The sequence below is a fragment of the Conger conger genome, chromosome 10, assembly GCF_963514075.1.
Source record: "Conger conger chromosome 10, fConCon1.1, whole genome shotgun sequence".
Taxonomy (NCBI): domain Eukaryota; kingdom Metazoa; phylum Chordata; class Actinopteri; order Anguilliformes; family Congridae; genus Conger; species Conger conger.
Window position 1 is genome coordinate 3,821,587 of NC_083769.1, and position 18,645 is coordinate 3,840,231.

Sequence of the window (18,645 nt, forward strand, 5' to 3'; positions counted from 1 at the left end):
CAAAATGCATCAAAACTGCCAAACCACTACAAACATGTCTCAAAGGAAAAGCACCAGCGCTAGATTTCTTTTGTCAATCATAGAACAAAAAAACACTAACAACCAGTGGCATTACAATAGATGTACTATTTTCTGTCAGTGATTTGCAAATTGGACTGTAGAAATGTTTAGATTTTGGTGGTTGAGCCTGATGTTTTGGAAAAACAATGAAAAAATCATTCAGTTTGGTGCACATACAGTGCTCTTGTGCTAACTGTGTGAAAAGTTGTAATTATATATCTTTTTTACAGTATTCTGATTTTGTTCAATGATTCCACTCTACTGTTTCCACTATTGCCTTTATTTAGAACCAAAAGAATAACCATTTTAAAACATGTATCAAGGATGTTTTCCTGCTATTGTAAAGTATTGTAAACTAAACAGTGAAGCTATAGGTATCTTTGGTGTGGGCGATCTAAACAAATGTTCCTATAGTATTTCATGAAAAATGATGAATTTGAAACAATGAGCTCAGAAGTGCAAGATTTCTTTAAAGATATGAATACACAATGCATGTTTTGAACAGGCAAACAGTGTTACAAATGCTTACCGTTTTGAGTCTTGTGTCTAAGGCTTTGAAAATTGAGCACAAACTTGTGAGATTAATGTATTGTAAAAGGCTTTTTGACCAGGGGTGTTCAAATTTCTGCACACCAGTGTACAATATGAATACCCCATACTAGACTCCTACACCATGCCCCTACATACCATCTGCTAGTCCCTCTTTCTGGTTCCCACAAATCATGTTTTCAAGATTAGGCATTAATTACATGCTGTTTGTGTAGTGTGCTTGAGAACTGGAGATGATTTGAGGTCCAGAACCCGAGATCAACTTTACACTCCCCAAAGTAGGGAAACACCATGACTGCACAGTAGGGGTTAAATATGGGCGGTACTATATACACTCTCCCTCTCCCTCTCTCCCTCTCCCTCTCTCCCCCTCCCTCTCCCTCTCTTTCTCCCCCTCTCTTTCTCCTGCTCCCTCACTCTACTGCTCTCTCTCACTATCTCTGTTTCTTGCTTGTGTGCTTTTAGGAATATATAACTGACGGACTGCCTGGATGTCGGTACAGCAGCTGTTCAGTAGCTGGTAGATTTGAGGAAGATTCTATGTGTAAAAACATTAAGGATAAGAGGTCCATATCTCCCACTTGGATCCTTTGGATCTTCAGCAAAGGTGAGTGGGTTTTCATAGATTCACTTTTTTTCTGGGATGTCTGTTTTCACAACAAACTTGATTGGCTGACCTGATTCTAAAGAGAGTTGCAGTCTTGATTCCGGCAACTACGCACAGAGAACTGATCACAGAGAGAGATAATTTTGGATGACTTTGGCACTTTCTCAAAACTTTCTTTGGCATTCCTGGTGTGCTATGAGTGAGAATGCAGCATGTTTTTAAAGGCGGTCGGTTCTCTGTAAAACCGTGTCTTTAGAGGTTAGTTAGTAGATTTCTTTTTTTCTTGAGTTTTTATTCTGCATATTTCAGATGCGTTCCATTCAGCCTATACTGGTCAGACCACTTACACTCATAACTCATGGGGAGGTGGAGCTGTTCCACCAGCCTGCAGCTCTCCCCGCTGACCCCTCCCCCGCCAGAGCGAACACGTGGGTAACCAATCCAAAACTTCCACAGCAATCTGCGACGCGCTCAGTCATCTGAGCAGTGACAGAATGACAGAGACTTGCAGCAGCTGGTGATTTCCAAATGAGGAGGGGGGGGGGGTGGGGGGTGGGGGGGGACTGCAAGCATGGAGTTAGAGAGCAGAGTTGGGAACCTGATGACCCAGGATCGTGAGAAGGGTTGGAAATATGGTCGTGTGGCTCGAGAGCATGCTGGGGGAAACGGGAGACCAGAGCAGGGAGCAAGGCATCTTGTAGGGGACGACAGAGAGAGACGTGTGAAGTATGACTCCTACAGTCCCCAGTCACCTGAAATGGCTTAATTTTATTTAGCATTTGAAGGAACACCAGTGACACCTATGAGATTTTGCATATCAAAAGCAATGGGTCTCAAAATATTGATTCATTATGCAGCTAATACAATATACAATTTGTTGCCTCTTTACTCAAAATTTCAAAATATAATGAAACGATGAATATGAGTTTAAATTTCAGTTTCCATCGAGCCCTATTACAAGGTGTTACAGCCCTTTTCATACATAGTCCCCTCCATTTTAAGGGAGCAAAATTAATTGGATTTAATGCTATTTGGTACTTTGTGGCAAGTCTGTGACCCACAGACATGACCAGATGCTGGGTATCTTCACTGGTGATGCTCTGGCAGGCCTGTGCTGCAGCTATCTTCAGTTCCTGTTTGTTCCCGGGGTGCTTTGCCCTCAGTCTTGCTTTCATCGAACAAAATGCTTGTTCTGTTGGATTCATGTTCAGTTGGATTGATGTGGTCGTCAAGAACATTCCACTTTTTGGCCCTGTTAAGCTCATTGGTATGTTTGCGGTTATTGTCCGGCTGCCAGGTGAGGCACTGTCCAATAAGTTGAGGCATTTGGTTGGATCTGAGCAGATAAGATATTTCTGTGCACTTCAAAATTCAACCTGTAGCCATCAGCAGTGACATCATCACTGAGGACAATTAGCCGGCAAATGTGGCAGCTGTACATACACAAACTATAACACCCCATGTTTCCCAGAGGGGGGGGGTTGGGTCTGGGGCAGTTTCTTATGGCCTCCACATTTTGCTCTTGCCATCACTATCATACAAGTCAATGTTGGTCTCATCTGTCCACGAGACATTTTTTCCAGAACTCTAACCTGGCTGTTCTGGGGTGCCCCAGTGAGCCCCCTGAGGCTGTACTGCTGTAGTTTTGTCTTTGTGCAACTCTTTGACACACCTCCATCATGGAGATAGTTTTTTGATCTGTTTGACAGTTCAAAAGTAGCGTTTTCACAATTCATCGTCTTCCACTACCGTGGTTGTTTGCTATTCCTGAGCTCACCAGTGCCTCCTTGCTGCCTACAATGAATCATTACAGTCTGATCAATGTATTCTGTTTTTTCAGCCTCATGATGCCCTGCTTTACTGGCAGTGACACTTAATTGGTCATGTTTACTGACAACAACAAATTCAAAATGCAAATTTCACCCCTAGAATGAGCATTTTGTTTGCTTTCTTGCCCAAAGACACACAGCTAGCCCCAAAAGTACATGTGCAGCTCCTTGTTACTATTACTATTACTATTACTGTTACAATTACTATTGCTCCCCTAAAAGGGGATAACTTTAAAATAACTTTAACCTCATAGTTTCCTGTTTTTGTTATCATATCCAGTGTTCATGTAACTGTATTGACATGAAATCTTCAAACACCAGTGCACAGTGTCACTGTCAAAATATCAATAAATTATCTTCCTTGCAAATGTAATAAAACAGTTTAAATTCTGAGAAATTATACAGTAAAGCTATTGTGCAGTAGTAGTGATGTTTGTCTGCCATTTATGTCAGAACATCATGTTCAAACAGTGGAAGCAGTACTTTATGGAAATGTCACTATGGAAATGTCATGCTGACACAAAGTCATGGCAAGTTTAGACATGGTCTTTGAAAAAGGTTCCCGCCCTAGTCTTATGCAACAAAGGTAACCCAACCTTTGGTGTGTTCGTAATTCTGAAATGTTTGCCGGCTTTTTCTCAGCCAATAAAAATTACCAGGAAATTGGGATTTGACAGTTACACAGCCCTGGCGAGTCAGGTCTTGTGCTTACGTTCGGAGAGAAAGCATTTCAGGACAAAAGCCCGGCCCATTCCCTGACGTGCCAGAATACTGGTCAAGCTCCAAGGGTGTGACTGGAGCATTACTATTCTTACATATTTATTTTGTTTCTAAGATCCAGAATTAAAGCAACAAATGAATTTGCTCTTAAAGTAGTTAAAGCTAACATTAAAATGTCTGTGCCATCTTTTTACATGACATTTAGCACACACTCTTATCCAGAGCAATGTACAGTGAAGTGCAGATCAAACACAAGTACAAGTGCGAAGAGGACCTGAGAGGACAGTACAGTTCCGAGTCCTAGTGTAAACATACAAATAATCAGAACCCTTGAAGAATACAATCAACTTCCAAACTAGCATACCACAGTTGGCAGCTAGAATACCCTGATTACAACAATACAATAGCTAATACAAAAAAAACAATATCTATACAAGTAACAATATCTATACAATCTACAATTACAGTCTATGGCATATATAAGGCTAATCATGGTGGTGAGTTAGGGAGGGAAAGGTGTAACCTGAAGAGGTGAGTCTTCAGTCTGCGCTTGAAGGAGGTCAGAGACTCTACCATTCTGACATCCACTGGGAGGTCATTCCACCACCGTGGGGCCAGAACAGACAGCAGTCGTGAGCGTGAAGTGCAGGTGTGGCGAGGGGGAGGCACCAGACAGCAGGAAGTGGCAGAACGGAGGGGTCTTGTTGGTGTATAGGTCTTGATAAGGGATTGAATATATACATGGGCTGATCCCTTAACTGCCTGGTATGCGAGCACCAAAGTTTTAAATTTGATGCGAGGTTGTTGAGCAGGGGGGTGACATATGAATGTCTGGGAACATTCTGGATCAGTTATAGGGGTCTGATGGCAGATGCTGGAAGGCCAGCCAGCAGAGAATTGCAATAGTCCAGGCGGGACAGGACCATTGCTTGGACAACGAGCTGAGTGGAGTAGGTGGTGAGAAAGGGTCGGATTCTCCGGATGTTGTACAGGAAGAACCTGCACGCCTGGGTCACCGTAGCGATGTTCTCGGAGAAGGACAGCCTGTTGTCCATCACCACTCCAAGGTTTCTTGCACTAGGGGATGAGGTCACTGTGGTATCCCCGACTGAGATGGAAAAATCGGAGAAGGGAGAGGTTAGAGCAGGGATGAAGATTACCTCCGTCTTACCTGGGTTGAGCTTTAGATGGTGGTTGCCCATCCAGCTCTGGATGTCTCTCAGGCAGGCGGAGATACGGGTAGAGACCTGTGTGTCTGATGGGGGGAAGGAGAGAAAGAGTTGGGTGTCATCAGCATAACAATGATATGAGATGCCATGAGCAGAGATAACAGGGCCAAGGGATCTGGTGTAAATGGAGAAGAGGCGGGGTCTGAGGACTGAGCCCTGGGGGACTCCTGTAACAAGGGGGCGAGGGGTTGACACTCTTCCAGCCCAGGACACCTGGGAGGACCGGCCAGAGAGATAAGATTTAATCCACTCTAAGGCTGTGCCACAGATCCCTGTAGATGCCAGGGAGGCTAAGAGGATGGAGTGGTTGACTGTATTGAAGGCCGCAGAGAGGTCAAGAAGGATCAGGACAGTGGAGAGGGAGGCTGCTCGTGCAGCCTGAAGGGACTCATTGACGGAGAGGAGTGCGTTCTCTGTCGAGTGGCCAGGTCTGAAGCCGGACTGGTGGGGGTCCAGCAGGTTATTCTGCGAGAGGTAGGAAGAGAGAAGTGCGTTCTGAAGGGGGGAGAGCAGACTGTAATGGGGTACTGACACAGCATACCATTCCAAATGGGAGGGAGGGACGCCAGCGTCACTCTGAACACGCCTATATAAACTGCTAATTACCAATGCAAACTAGCCTTCTAATAATTATCCTAACAATTACAGCGTACCACATCCGTCTTGCCTGGAAATAACTATAAGCCACACATTGCAGTCTTGGAAAGCTAGGCAGTGGGGAAAGCAAAATAATGGCACGATCTCAAACTTGTGAAAAATGTAACCAAACAACAATCTCATTGGGCTCATAGGAAAGCTTTGGGCTGATACGTCCAGGAAGACTGCACACGTGCTGTGAGACGTCATTTCTGAGAATATGTCTTGAAGCTGTCTATTCATTCCTTTGCCTTGTATAGATCATGGAAAAAAGGCCAATGCATAAAGTATAGATTTTTATGTTATGTTTGTGTTTTTTTAACTGAGTGATGTTATTTTTAATTTTTGCATTGTTTTTTTCAGTACTCCTCATTTACCTCCTCACTGCTCCTCCCCTCCTCCTCACTGCCCCTCTCTACACCTCCTCACTGCTCCTCTCTATACCTCCTCACTGCTCCTCTCTACACCTCCTCACTGCCCCTCTCTACACCTCCTCACTGCTCCTCTCTACACCTCCTCACTGCTCCTCTCCTCCTCCTCCTCACTGCTCCTCTCCTCCTCCTCACTGCTCCTCTCTATACCTCCTCACTGCCCCTCTCCTCCTCCTCACTGCTCCTCTCTACACCTCCTCACTGCTCCTCTCTACACCTCCTCACTGCTCCTCCTCTCCTCCTCACTGCTCCTCTCCTCCTCCTCACTGCCCCTCTCCCCCTCCTCACTGCTCCTCTCTACATCTCCTCACTGCTCCTCTCTACACCTCCTCACTGCTCCTCCCCTCCTCCTCACTGCTCCTCTCTACACCTCCTCACTGCCCCTCTCTACACCTCCTCACTGCACCTCTCCTCCTCCTCACTGCTCCTCTCTACACCTCCTCAGTGCTCCTCTCCTCCTCCCCACTGCCCCTCTCTACACCTCCTCACTGCTCCTCTCTATACCTCCTCACTGCTCCTCTCTACACCTCCTCACTGCCCCTCTCTACACCTCCTCACTGCTCCTCTCTACACCTCCTCACTGCTCCTCTCCTCCTCCTCACTGCTCCTCTCCTTCTCCTCACTGCCCCTCTCCCCCTCCTCACTGCTCCTCTCTACATCTCCTCACTGCTCCTCTCTACACCTCCTCACTGCTCCTCCCCTCCTCCTCACTGCACCTCTCCTCCTCCTCACTGCTCCTCTCTACACCTCCTCACTGCTCCTCTCCTCCTCCCCACTGCCCCTCTCTACACCTCCTCACTGCTCCTCTCTACACCTCCTCACTGCCCCTCTCTACACCTCCTCACTGCTCCTCTCCTCCTCCTCACTGCCCCTCTCCCCCTCCTCACTGCTCCTCTCTACATCTCCTCACTGCTCCTCTCTATACCTCCTCACTGCTCCTCCCCTCCTCCTCACTGCTCCTCTCTCCACCTCCTCACTGCTCCTCTCCTCCTCCCCACTGCTCCTCTCTATACCTCCTCACTGCTCCTCTCTACACCTCCTCACTGCTCCTCTCTACACCTCCTCACTGCCCCTCTCCTCCTCCTCACTGCCCCTCTCCTCCTCCTCACTGCTCCTCTCCTCCTCCTCACTGCCCCTCTCTACACCTCCTCACTGCTCCTCTCTACATCTCCTCACTGCTCCTCTCTACACATCCTCACTGCTCCTCCCCTCCTCCTCACTGCTCCTCTCCTCCTCCTCACTACTCCTCTCCTCCTCCTCACTGCCCCTCTCCCCCTCCTCACTGCTCCTCTCTACATCTCCTCACTGCTCCTCTCTACACCTCCTCACTGCTACTCCCCTCCTCTTCACTGCTCCTCCCCTCCTCCTCACTGCTCCTCTCTACACCTCCTCACTGCTCCTCTCCTCCTCCTCACTGCTCCCCTCTACACCTCCTCACTGCCCCTCTATACCTCCTTACTGCTCCTCTCCTCCTCCTCACTGCTCCTCTCTACACCTCCTCAGTGCTCCTCTCTACACCTCCTCACTGCCCCTCTACACCTCCTCACTGCTCCTCTCCTCCTCCTCACTACTCCTCTCCTCCTCCTCACTGCTTCTCTCCTCCTCCTCTGTGCTCCTCTCTACACCTCCTCACTGCCCCTCTACACCTCCTCACTGCTCCTCTCCTCCTCCTTACTGCTCCTCTCCTCCTCCTCCTCCTCACTGCTCCTCTCTACACCTCCTCATTGCTCCTCTCTACACCTCCTCTGTTGTCCCTGCTGGCTGCGTTGTTGTCCCTGGCTAATCTATGAGATTGCAGGCCTCCGCCTGGGAAATTCAGCTCTGTACTCAGCTGAAGGGAACGGGGAAGTCTAAAGATAAGAGAGGTGGGAGAAGGCTGCGGCTCACGTGTCTCTCATGTCTCCTTAAGCGGCCTGGAAATTTCCGTCAGCCTGCACCCTGATGGATAGTACACGCTCAGAAATAAAGTGACAGTTCAGGAACAGTTTTCTTTCTTCGAGGATCAAATTTCCTCAGTGTAACATGAAAGTACAATCATTTTCTAAGCAAAATTTCTACAAATTAATTATATATTGCTGGCTAGGGGTACAATTTTATGCAGCTATTGGATACCTTTCCAACGAACAGCATTTGTACATTTTAGGCACATTTTGTACATTTATTTCTGAGAGTGAAGAAAAGGAACAGCCTTCTCCCCGAACAGAGAGAGAATGAGGAGAGAGAGGTATGCTGCAGGGATACAGCACTGAGCAGCAGGGTCTACCACCATCTGATCCTGAGACACACACAGTCTGGTCCTGAGACACACAGAGTCTGGTCCTGAGACCCACACAGTCTAGTCCTGAGACACACACAGTCTCACACAAACACAGTCCCACACAAACACACAGTCCCACACAGACACAGTCTCATACAAACACACACCGTCTCACACAGACACACACAGTCCCACACAAACACAGCCTCACACAGACACACACAGTCCCACACTAACACAGTCTCACACAGACACACACAGTTCCACACAAACACAGTCTCACACAAACACACAGTCTCACACATACACACACAGTCTCATGCAAACACACAGTCTCACACAAACACACACAGTCTCACACAGACACACACAGTCCCACACAAACACAGTCTCACACAAACACACACAGTCTCACACAAACACACATAGTCTCACACAAACACACAGTCTCACACAGACACACACAGTCCCACACAAACACAGTCTCACACAGTCTCACACAGACACACAGTCCCACACAAACACAGTCTCACACAGACACACAGTCTCATGCAAACACACAGTCTCACACAAACACACAGTCTCACACAAACACAGTCTCACACAAACACACACAGTCTCACACAAACACACATAGTCTCACACAAACACAGTCTCACACAGACACACAGTCTCACACAAACACACACATTCTCACAGAAACACACACAGCCTCACACAAACACACATAGTCTCACACAAACACAGTCTCACACAAACACACACAGTCTCACACAGTCTCACACAGACACACACAGTCTGACGCAAACACACAGTCACACACAGTCCCACACAGACACAGTCTCACACAGACACACACAGAGTCCCACACAGATACAGTCTCACACAGACACACACAGTCTGACAAAAACACACACAGTCACACACAGTCCCACACACACACAGTCCCACACAGACACAGTCTCACACAGACACACACAGTCCCACACAGACACACACATTCTCACAGAAACACACACAGTCTCACACAAACACACATAGTCTCACACAAACACAGTCTCACACAAACACACACAGTCTCACACAGTCTCACACAGACACACACAGTCTGACACAAACACACACAGTCACACACAGTCCCACACAGACACAGTCTCACACAGACACACACACAGTCCCACACAGACACAGTCTCACACAGTCCCACACAGACACAGTCCCACACAGACACAGTCTCACACAGACACAGTCTCACACAAACACACACAGTCCCACACAGACACAGTCTCACACAGACACACACAGTCCCACACAGACACAGTCTCACACAGACACACACAGTCCCACACAGACACAGTCTCACACAGACACACACAGTCCCACACAGACACAGTCTCACACAGACACACACACAGTCCCACACAGACACGGTCTCACACAGCCTCTGGCCCTGTGACAGCAGTGAGCCTTCAAGGCTGAGATGTGCAGCAGCTGGTGGGCGTGAAGCAAACCCTGGAGTGGCTCCAGGGCTGGAGCACACAGAGCCACGTATACATCCCACAGCTCGGTCACAGCTGGAGAACAGCCTACTGAAACCTTTCCTGCCCTATTTCTATTTCTGTAATAATACATTTCCTTGGACAATTAACTGCTCATTTCTGGATTCTTACAGCTAAAACTATATTGTGTTATGATACTAACCATTGAATGGTTTTGCATATTTGTTCCTGGAGTTGCTTTTATTCGCAATCAAATAACCTTCCAAAGGTTATATATGGCAGTGAAATAGCTGAGGTCCGCTTCCTACACCCCGTTCAGATGTTTATTGCTACCCTTGGTGGTACTGAAAGTCAAGTTCCAGTCTAAACCATTCGCAACTTAAAAAATGATTGTCCAAGGCGATCTCCGATGGTGTCTGGATGGAAGAGAAACTCATAACGCATACCTGACGATAGGTTCCAAGATTTTAGAAGAGGTGTATTTTAAACTCAAAGGCATGTGCTTTTCTGGTTCAGTGCAACTCAGTGTTCAAGGATTTCTGGATCGGGAAACTCTCCCTTGGATGGATTTTTGTAACAGCGTTAGAGTTTACTAACATTGCATAGCACTCACCTGGCACTTATAAGCATACATGAATTACTTTTAAATTATTCTTGTAATGAAACTGTTAATAAAACATTTTTGGTAACCGTTTTACAAAAGCAACAACTCACTCCAGGACACAGTATATAGAAATGTTGTCACAGCTACTGGGGTTGTGACCCTCTCCTGGGTGTTGGGCCGAACAATGCCCCTAAGCTGCGATAAAATTTTAATATACCACTGCCAGTCATGAGTTATTGCTTAAATCGAACATTTTCTCTAATGAAGTTACCTATGGTGTGCTCACTGTAATATAACCAGCTCTGGTGAAGTTGGTTATGGTTTACTGAGATGTATATATTTTCTCTTGTGAAGTTGGAGAAGTTGAAAACAAGTTTGTATAAACACAGTATGTGACACGTTACACCCAACAGTCACTGTGCCTTACAGCGCAGCATTCTCTATAACCCACAGCTGAACCCATCTATGCCCTGCAGCTATGAATGACTGCTAAGGGTGCAGCTGTGCATGAGAGGATGAGGGATATTACATCTGGATCACTGGTCCACGGTGATACTGCGGTGGAAACAGACAATGATCCAAGGGCGTCATGTCCAATAACACCCTCAATATTACACAATAGGCCCCAACTCACCCCTCCAATCATGTAGCATCACCATGAGAAAAATATGTTGAGATAATAAAGATGGGGATTTCATGACATGATTGGAATATGGTGATCAGTAAGGCTGGCTGTTTGTCACAGTTGCAGTTGGCACGGATTTTGTGACTTTCCCGTTTTCTCTATCTGTTCCAGTGGCCCGTTCCTCTATCTGTTCCAATCACCCGTTCCTCCATCTGTCCCAGTGGCCTGTGTTCCTCTATATGTCCCAATGGCCCGTTCCTCTATCTGTTCCAATCACCCGTTCCTCTATGTGTCCCAGTGGCCTGTGTTCCTCTATCTGTTCCAGTGGCCCGTGTTCCTCTATATGTCCCAATGGCCCGTGTTCCTCTATCTGTTCCAGTGGCCTGTGTTCCTCTATCTGTCCCAGTGGCCCGTTCCTCTATCTGTTCCAGTGGCCTGTGTTCCTCTATCTGTTCCAGTGGCCCGTGTTCCTCTATCTGTTCCAGTGGCCTGTGTTCCTCTATCTGTTCCAGTGGCCTGTGTTCCTCTATCTGTTCCAGTGGCCCGTGTTCCTCTATCTGTTCCAGTGGCCCGTGTTCCTCTATCTGTTCCAGTGGCCTGTGTTCCTCTATCTGTTCCAGTGGCCTGTGTTCCTCTATCTGTTCCAGTGGCCTGTGTTCCTCTATCTGTTCCAGTGGCCCGTGTTCCTCTATATGTCCCAATGGCCTGTGTTCCTCTATCTGTTCCAGTGGCCTGTGTTCCTCTATCTGTCCCAGTGGCCTGTGTTCCTCTATCTGTTCCAGTGGCCTGTGTTCCTCCATCTGTCCCAGTGGCCTGTGTTCCTCTATATGTTCCAGTGGCCTGTGTCCTCTATCTGTTCCAGTGGCCCGTTCCTCTATCTGTTCCAGTGGCCTGTGTTCCTCTATCTGTTCCAGTGGCCCGTGTTCCTCTATCTATTCCAGTGGCCTGTGTTCCTCTATCTGTTCCAGTGGCCTGTGTTCCTCTATCTGTTCCAGTGGCCTGTGTTCCTCTATCTGTCCCAGTGGCCCGTTCCTCTATCTGTCCCAGTGGCCTGTGTTCCTCTATCTGTCCCAGTGGCCTGTGTTCCTCTATCTGTTCCAGTGGCCTGTGTTCCTCTATCTGTTCCAGTGGCCTGTGTTCCTCTATCTGTCCCAGTGGCCCGTTCCTCTATCTATTCCGGTGGCCCGTTCCTCTATCTGTTCCAGTGGCCTGTGTTCCTCTATCTGTCCCAGTGGCCCGTTCCTCTATCTATTCCAGTGGCCCGTTCCTCTATGTGTCCCAGTGGCCTGTGTGTTAGCGGGGGGTACAGCGCGGTGGCCTGTGTGTTAGCGGGGGGTACAGCGCGGTGGCCTGTGTGTTAGCGGGGGGTACAGCGCGGTGGCCTGTGTGTTAGCGGGGGGTACAGCGCGGTGGCCTGTGTGTTAGCGGGGGGTACAGCGCGGTGGCCTGTGTGTTAGCGGGGGGTACACCGTGGTGGCCTGTGTGTTAGCGGGGGGTACACCGTGGTGGCCTGTGTGTTAGCGGGGGGTACACCGCGGTGGCCTGTGTGTTAGCGGGGGGTACACCGTGGTGGCCTGTGTGTTAGCGGGGGGTACAGCGCGGTGGCCTGTGTGTTAGCGGGGGGTACACCGCGGTGGCCTGTGTGTTAGCGGGGGGTACAGCGCGGTGGCCTGTGTGTTAGCGGGGGGTACACCGCGGTGGCCTGTGTGTTAGCGGGGGGTACACCGCGGTGGCCTGTGTGTTAGCGGGTGGTACACCGCGGTGGCCTGTGTGTTAGCGGGGGGTACAGCGCGGTGGTGGGGGGGGATCATCAGGCGTTCTCCGAGCCGCGTCACCCGGCCCGTGGCTGTGATTCTGCGGTGCCTGGGGCGATCTCACTGACCCCCCCTGACTGAGCCCCCCCTGACTGAGCCCCCCCCGCCCTCAGAGTGACCCATTACACCGCTCTATGTGAGTCTGGGCAGGACCAGAACCCCCATCCTCAGTGTGCAACTGTGACAAACTGATGCCCGCATCAAGGTCCCTTCCTTTAGCCATGCCGTCGGCCTATACAGATCTCAGAATGGGCTGGGTTCTCATGGTCGTCAGCTGTGCAGATGTTTGATGCCCAGAGCTCCTTCAAACCTCACAATGCTCAACATTCTGTACCAAAACAAACTTTGAATGAATAAAAATGCACAGAAACCATGTTTTATTCCAGTCATGCAGTTTGAGCGATCTCTATTTCTAACAAAATTCTGGCAAAAAGGCGTGCTCTTTCCTTCCACGACCAAATAAAGCGATTAAATGCACCAGCCTATCAATTTATTTCACTATAAATCTATCTATTCTATTTCTAGAATATTCTAACTAAAGTTACGTCCTTGCAATAGTCATATATACTCTGTGAGCACTTTATTAGGTATTTTTAGACTTATTCTTTAGATTTATTGGTCTTCTGCTGCTCTAGCCTATCCACTCAGAAGTTTGACATGTTGTGTGTTCAGAGATGCTCTTCTGCATGCCACAGTTGTAATGTGTGGTTATTTGCCTTACTCTCACCTTCCTGTCAGCTTTGACCAGTCTGACCCTTCTCCTCTGACGTCTCTCATTAACAAGGCGTTTCTGCCCACAGAACTGCTGCTCACTGGATGTTTTTGGTTTTTCACACCATTCTCTGCAAACTCTTGAGACTATTGTGCGTGAAAATCCCAAGAGATCAGCAGTTTCTCAGAACCACTCTGGCACCAATATCATTCCACGGTCAAATTGACTTAGATCACATTTATTCCCAATTCTGATATTTGGTCTGAAAAACAGTTGAACCTCTTGACCAGGTTTGCATTTCTTTAATGCATTTAGTTGCTGCCACATGATTGGCTGATTCAATATTTGCATTGACAAGCTGGTGTACAGCTCTACCTAATAAATTGGTCACTGAGTGTATATCCACCATAGAATGCACACCACTGCTTTACCTCATGAGCTGAATGGAGGACAGCAGTCGTCTGGCAGTCGGAGGGTTGCCGGTTTGATCCTGCCCTGGGTGTGTCGAAGTGTCCCTGAACAAGACATGGAACCCCCAAAATGCTCCTGACGAGCTGGTTGGTGCCTTGTGTGGCAGCCAATCGCCGTTGGTGTGTGAGTGTGTGTATGGATGGGTGAATGAGAAGCATCAATTGTACAGCGCTTTGGATAAAGGTGCTATATTAATGCCAACCATTTCTCAGTGCAGTATTCTGCCCTGTAATATAACTTATTTAATGTAACTTTAAATCCTGTTCCATGTATGCAGGAGCCATTAAGAACATAGCTCCTGTGTCCAAATGTGTCAAAATGTGTCCATCCATCCATCCATTATCTGAACCCGCTTATCCTGATCAGGGTCGCAGGGGGGCTGGAGCCTATCCCAGCATACATTGGGCAAAAGGCAGGAATACACCCTGGACAGGTCGCCTGTCTATCGCAGAGCACACACACCATTCACTCACACACTCATACCTACGGGCAATTTAGACTCTCCAATCAGCCTAACGTGCATGTCTTTGGACTGTGGGAGGAAACCGGAGTACCCGGAGGAAACCCATGCAGACACGGGGAGAACATGCAAACTCCGCACAGAGAGGCCCTGGCCGACGGGGATTCAAACCCAGGACCTCCTTGCTGTGAGGCGGCAGTGCTACCCACTGCACCATCCGTGCCGCCTCAAAATGTGTCAAAATGTGAAATTCAAATATAGTGAAAATAGGCAGCTTTATGTCTGACAGCTGTTTATACTGAGACTGTACAGTCCCCCAAAGCTAATTGAGTCACACTCTCACAGTTTTCTAAGCCTTATATAAATAAATCAAATTTGAAAAAGGTAATGTTAAATATCTACTGTATTTCCAATTTGCTAAATGCAGGCACTATACGTGTGTATATGGAATATGCTTATGTTTGATGAATAGTATTTCCTGAAGTAGACAGAAAATCTAGGTAGATGGTGGAAAGTGTCATTTTTATTCAATGGGCTTTTTTCACAGATCTCACACAAAGAGAGAGAGAAAAAGCAAGATAAATATTTAGATATCGTGACGGAGAAAGTGAGAGACGGACAGGATTAAACGTTTGGAGCCAGACAGGCTGTAGTCATTCTTGTTCTGATGTGTGAATTTCCCTACTGGGGGTGTGGCATGGTATAACTGGTTTTTCTGAGAGGGTGTGGGGAGAGAGGATCTGTGTGTGTGTGTGTGAGTGTGTGTGTGTGTGAGTGTGTGTGTGTGTGTGTGTGGGTGTGTGTGTGTGTGGGGTGTGTGTGTGTGGTGTGTGTGTGTGCGCGCGTGCGTGCTCAGATCAGATCAAAAACACAAGGTTTCAACATTTAACATTTTTATTGTTGAAAAAAGCATTTTAATATGTGGACATTTATGGAAAATATATGGAAGTTTAATATACTAAAATATTGTATCAAGATATTCCAACAGATAAAAATGTAATGAAAATATATAAATTATTGTCACTGAAATATTGCAATGTTACACTGTTTTAAAATGTATTGTATTGAGTCTGCAGTTGACAAAAGAGGCAACCCAAAGAATGCCATTTTGACCATTATGAAATTTGTGAAAATCATTGCTTTGTTTTTGGTAGTAAGTTGCAGGCAGATTAGAACAGTTACAGTGCATCCAGAAAGTATTCACAGCACTTCACTTTTCCCCACATTTTGTTATGTTACAGCACTTATTCCAAAATGGAATAAATTCATTTTTTTCCTCAAAACACCCCATAATGACAACATGAAATAAGTTTTTTTGAAATTTTTGAAAGTTTATTAAAAATAAAAAACTAAGAAATGTACATAAGTATTCATAGCCTTTGCTCAATACTTTGTTGATGCACCTTTGGCAGCAATTACAGCCTCAAGTCTTTTTGAATATGATGCCACAAGCTTGGCACACCTATCTTTGGGCAGTTTCGCCCATTCCTCTTTGCAGCACCTCTCATCAGGTTGGATGGGGAGCGTCGGTGCACAGCCATTTTCAGATCTCTCCAGAGATGTTCAATCGGATTCAAGTCTGGGCTCTGGCTGGGCCACTCAAGGACATTCACAGAGTTGTCCTGAAGCCACTCCTTTGATATCTTGGCTGTGTGCTTTGGGTCGTTGTCCTGCTGAAAGATGAACCGTCGCCCCAGTCTGAGGTCAAGAGCGCTCTGGAGCAGGTTTTCATCCAGGATGTCTCTGTACATTGCTGCATTCATTTTTCCCTCAATCCTGACTAGTCTCCCAGTTCCTGCCGCTGAAAAACATCCCCACAGCATGATGCTGCCACCACCATGCTTCACTGTATTGGCCAGGTGATAAGCGGTGCCTGGTTTCCTCCAAACATGACGCCTGGCATTCACGCCAAAGAGTTCAATCTTTGTCTCATCAGACCAGAGAATTTTGTTTCTCATGGTCTGAGAGTCCTTCAGGTGCCTTTTTGGCAAACTCCAGGTGGGCTGCCATGTACCTTTTACTAAGGAGAGGCTTCCGTCTGGCCACCATACAGGCCTGATTGGTGGATTGCTGCAGACATGGTTGTCCTTCTGGAAGGTTCTCCTCTCTCCACAGAGGAACGCTGGAGCTCTGACAGAGTGACCATCGGGTTCTTGGTCACCTCCCTGACTAAGGCCCTTCTCCCCCGATTGCTCAGTTTAGACGGGCGGCCAGCTCTAGGAAGAGTCCTGGTGATTCCGAAAACCATTCCGCCACTGTGCTCATTGGGACCTTCAAAGCAGCAGAAATTGTTCTGTACCCTTCCCCAGATTTGTGCCTCAAGACAATCCTGTCTCGGAGGTCTACAGACAATTCCTTTGACTTCATGCTTGGTTTGTGCTCCGACATGCACTGTCAACTGTGAGACCTTATATAGACAGGTGTGTGCCTTTCCAAATCATGTCCAATCAACTGAATTTACCACAGGTGGACTCCAATTAAGCTGTAGAAACATCTCAGGGTTGATCAGTGGAAACAGGATGCACCTGAGCTCAATTTTGAGCTTCATGGCAAAGGCTGTGAATACTTATGTACATGTAATTTCTTAGTTTTTTATTTTTAATAAATTTGCAAAAATCTAAAAAAAACTTCTTTCATGTTGTCATTATGGGGTGCTGTGTGTAGAATTTTGAGGAAAAAAATTAATTTATTCCATTTTGGAATAAGGCTGTAACATAAAATGTGGGAAAAGTGAAGCGCTGTGAATACTTTCTGGATGCACTGTATCTGCTGGATATTTTTGTTTTGTCGTTTTGGCAATTTTTATTTTCAGACCAGTCCTTCAGAAACAAAATCCATCACAGTCGACTAGTTAGCCATTGTCTCTCTCTGTGGTCAATATCGCCTTCTGCAAACTGGTATGAACATTTGATGTCATTCACCAGTTTAAATTTATATATCCTTTATTTAATATTGCCTTTTATTTCAAGTTCTTTATACCTTGCCTGTTAATATGTCCGGCCACTCTAACTTCCAGTTAAATGCAAGGGGTTTTAGGGCTGTGACTAAAATATTGCATGGATATAGTGATGCCCACAGTTGCCTACAAGCCTCCCCCTCTACCTAAGGTCTCTCCAGTCAGCTGTTCAATACAGTGACCTATGGCTCCACTTTCTCCTCTTCAGATTGTCTCTGCAGTTGAGGGTGGTTCTGATGGAGCCCTATCATAACATGGAGCTGCAGATGTTCTCTGACAGCACCAACAGCATAGACACAGCCTCGGAGAAAGCCATGTTGGAGGACAAGTAAGCATAGACACAGCCTCACAGAAAGCCATGTTGGAGCACAAGTAACCATAGACACAGCCTCACAGAAAGCCATGCTGGAGCACAAGTAAACATAGACACAGCCTCACAGAAAGCCATGCTGGAGCACAAGTAAACATAGACACAGCCTCACAGAAAGCCGTGCTGGAGCACAAGTAAACATAGACACAGCCTCACAGAAAGCCATGCTGGAGCACAAGTAAACATAGACACAGCCTCACAGAAAGCCATGCTGGAGCACAAGTAAACATAGACACAGCCTCACAGAAAGCTGTGCTGGAGCACAGGTAAACATAGACACAGCCTCACAGAAAGCCATGCTGGAGGACAGGTAACTCACCAATGTGCTCATCCCTGTGTGAGAGCAGAGTCACTGTGAGAGCAGAGTCACTGTGAGATTCAGAGTCACTGTGAGAGCATTTGTACAGAAAGTAAGGGATTTATTCATATAAATGTCTGTTCTGCTCTGTCCTCTACTCTTTAATGGCTGTTACAGTATGTCAACGGAGCAGGAGGAGTTTCTGCCCCATGGGTCTACTGGAAAGAAGAAGGCCCAGTTTACAGATGTGAGTACACAGTGCTTCAGAGACGTAGAGCAGAAAAGATCAATCCACTGCACAAATGAAGGTGTGGTGAGTGACTGTCTCTGTCCTTGTCACAGTTTGAAGGGAAGACGTCGTTTGGAATGTCAGTCTTTAACCTCAGTAATGCCATCATGGGAAGCGGGATTCTGGGCCTGGCATATGCCATGTCAAACACTGGCATTATTCTCTTCCTGTAAGTGTCCCAACGCACGCATGCACACGCAAATACACACAACACACAATCCCACACACG

At 47.1% G+C, this 18,645-nt stretch overlaps 1 protein-coding gene across 2 annotated transcripts in view; it reads left to right on the forward strand.

The window, feature by feature from the left end:
- Positions 1 to 991: 991 nt before the first annotated feature.
- slc38a5b (solute carrier family 38 member 5b) overlaps positions 992 to 18,645 on the forward strand; it is a 35,733-nt gene continuing 18,079 nt past the window's right edge. The window contains exons 1-4 of one of the 2 annotated variants that reach the window (XM_061257262.1): positions 992 to 1,216; positions 17,668 to 17,787; positions 18,305 to 18,374; positions 18,470 to 18,585. In XM_061257262.1, the coding sequence (XP_061113246.1) occupies positions 17,696 to 17,787; positions 18,305 to 18,374; positions 18,470 to 18,585 (278 nt within the window). In that variant the 5' untranslated portion in view covers positions 992 to 1,216; positions 17,668 to 17,695. The remainder of the gene's footprint in view (positions 1,217 to 17,667; positions 17,788 to 18,304; positions 18,375 to 18,469; positions 18,586 to 18,645) is intronic. The other variant, XM_061257263.1, reaches the window with a different exon arrangement.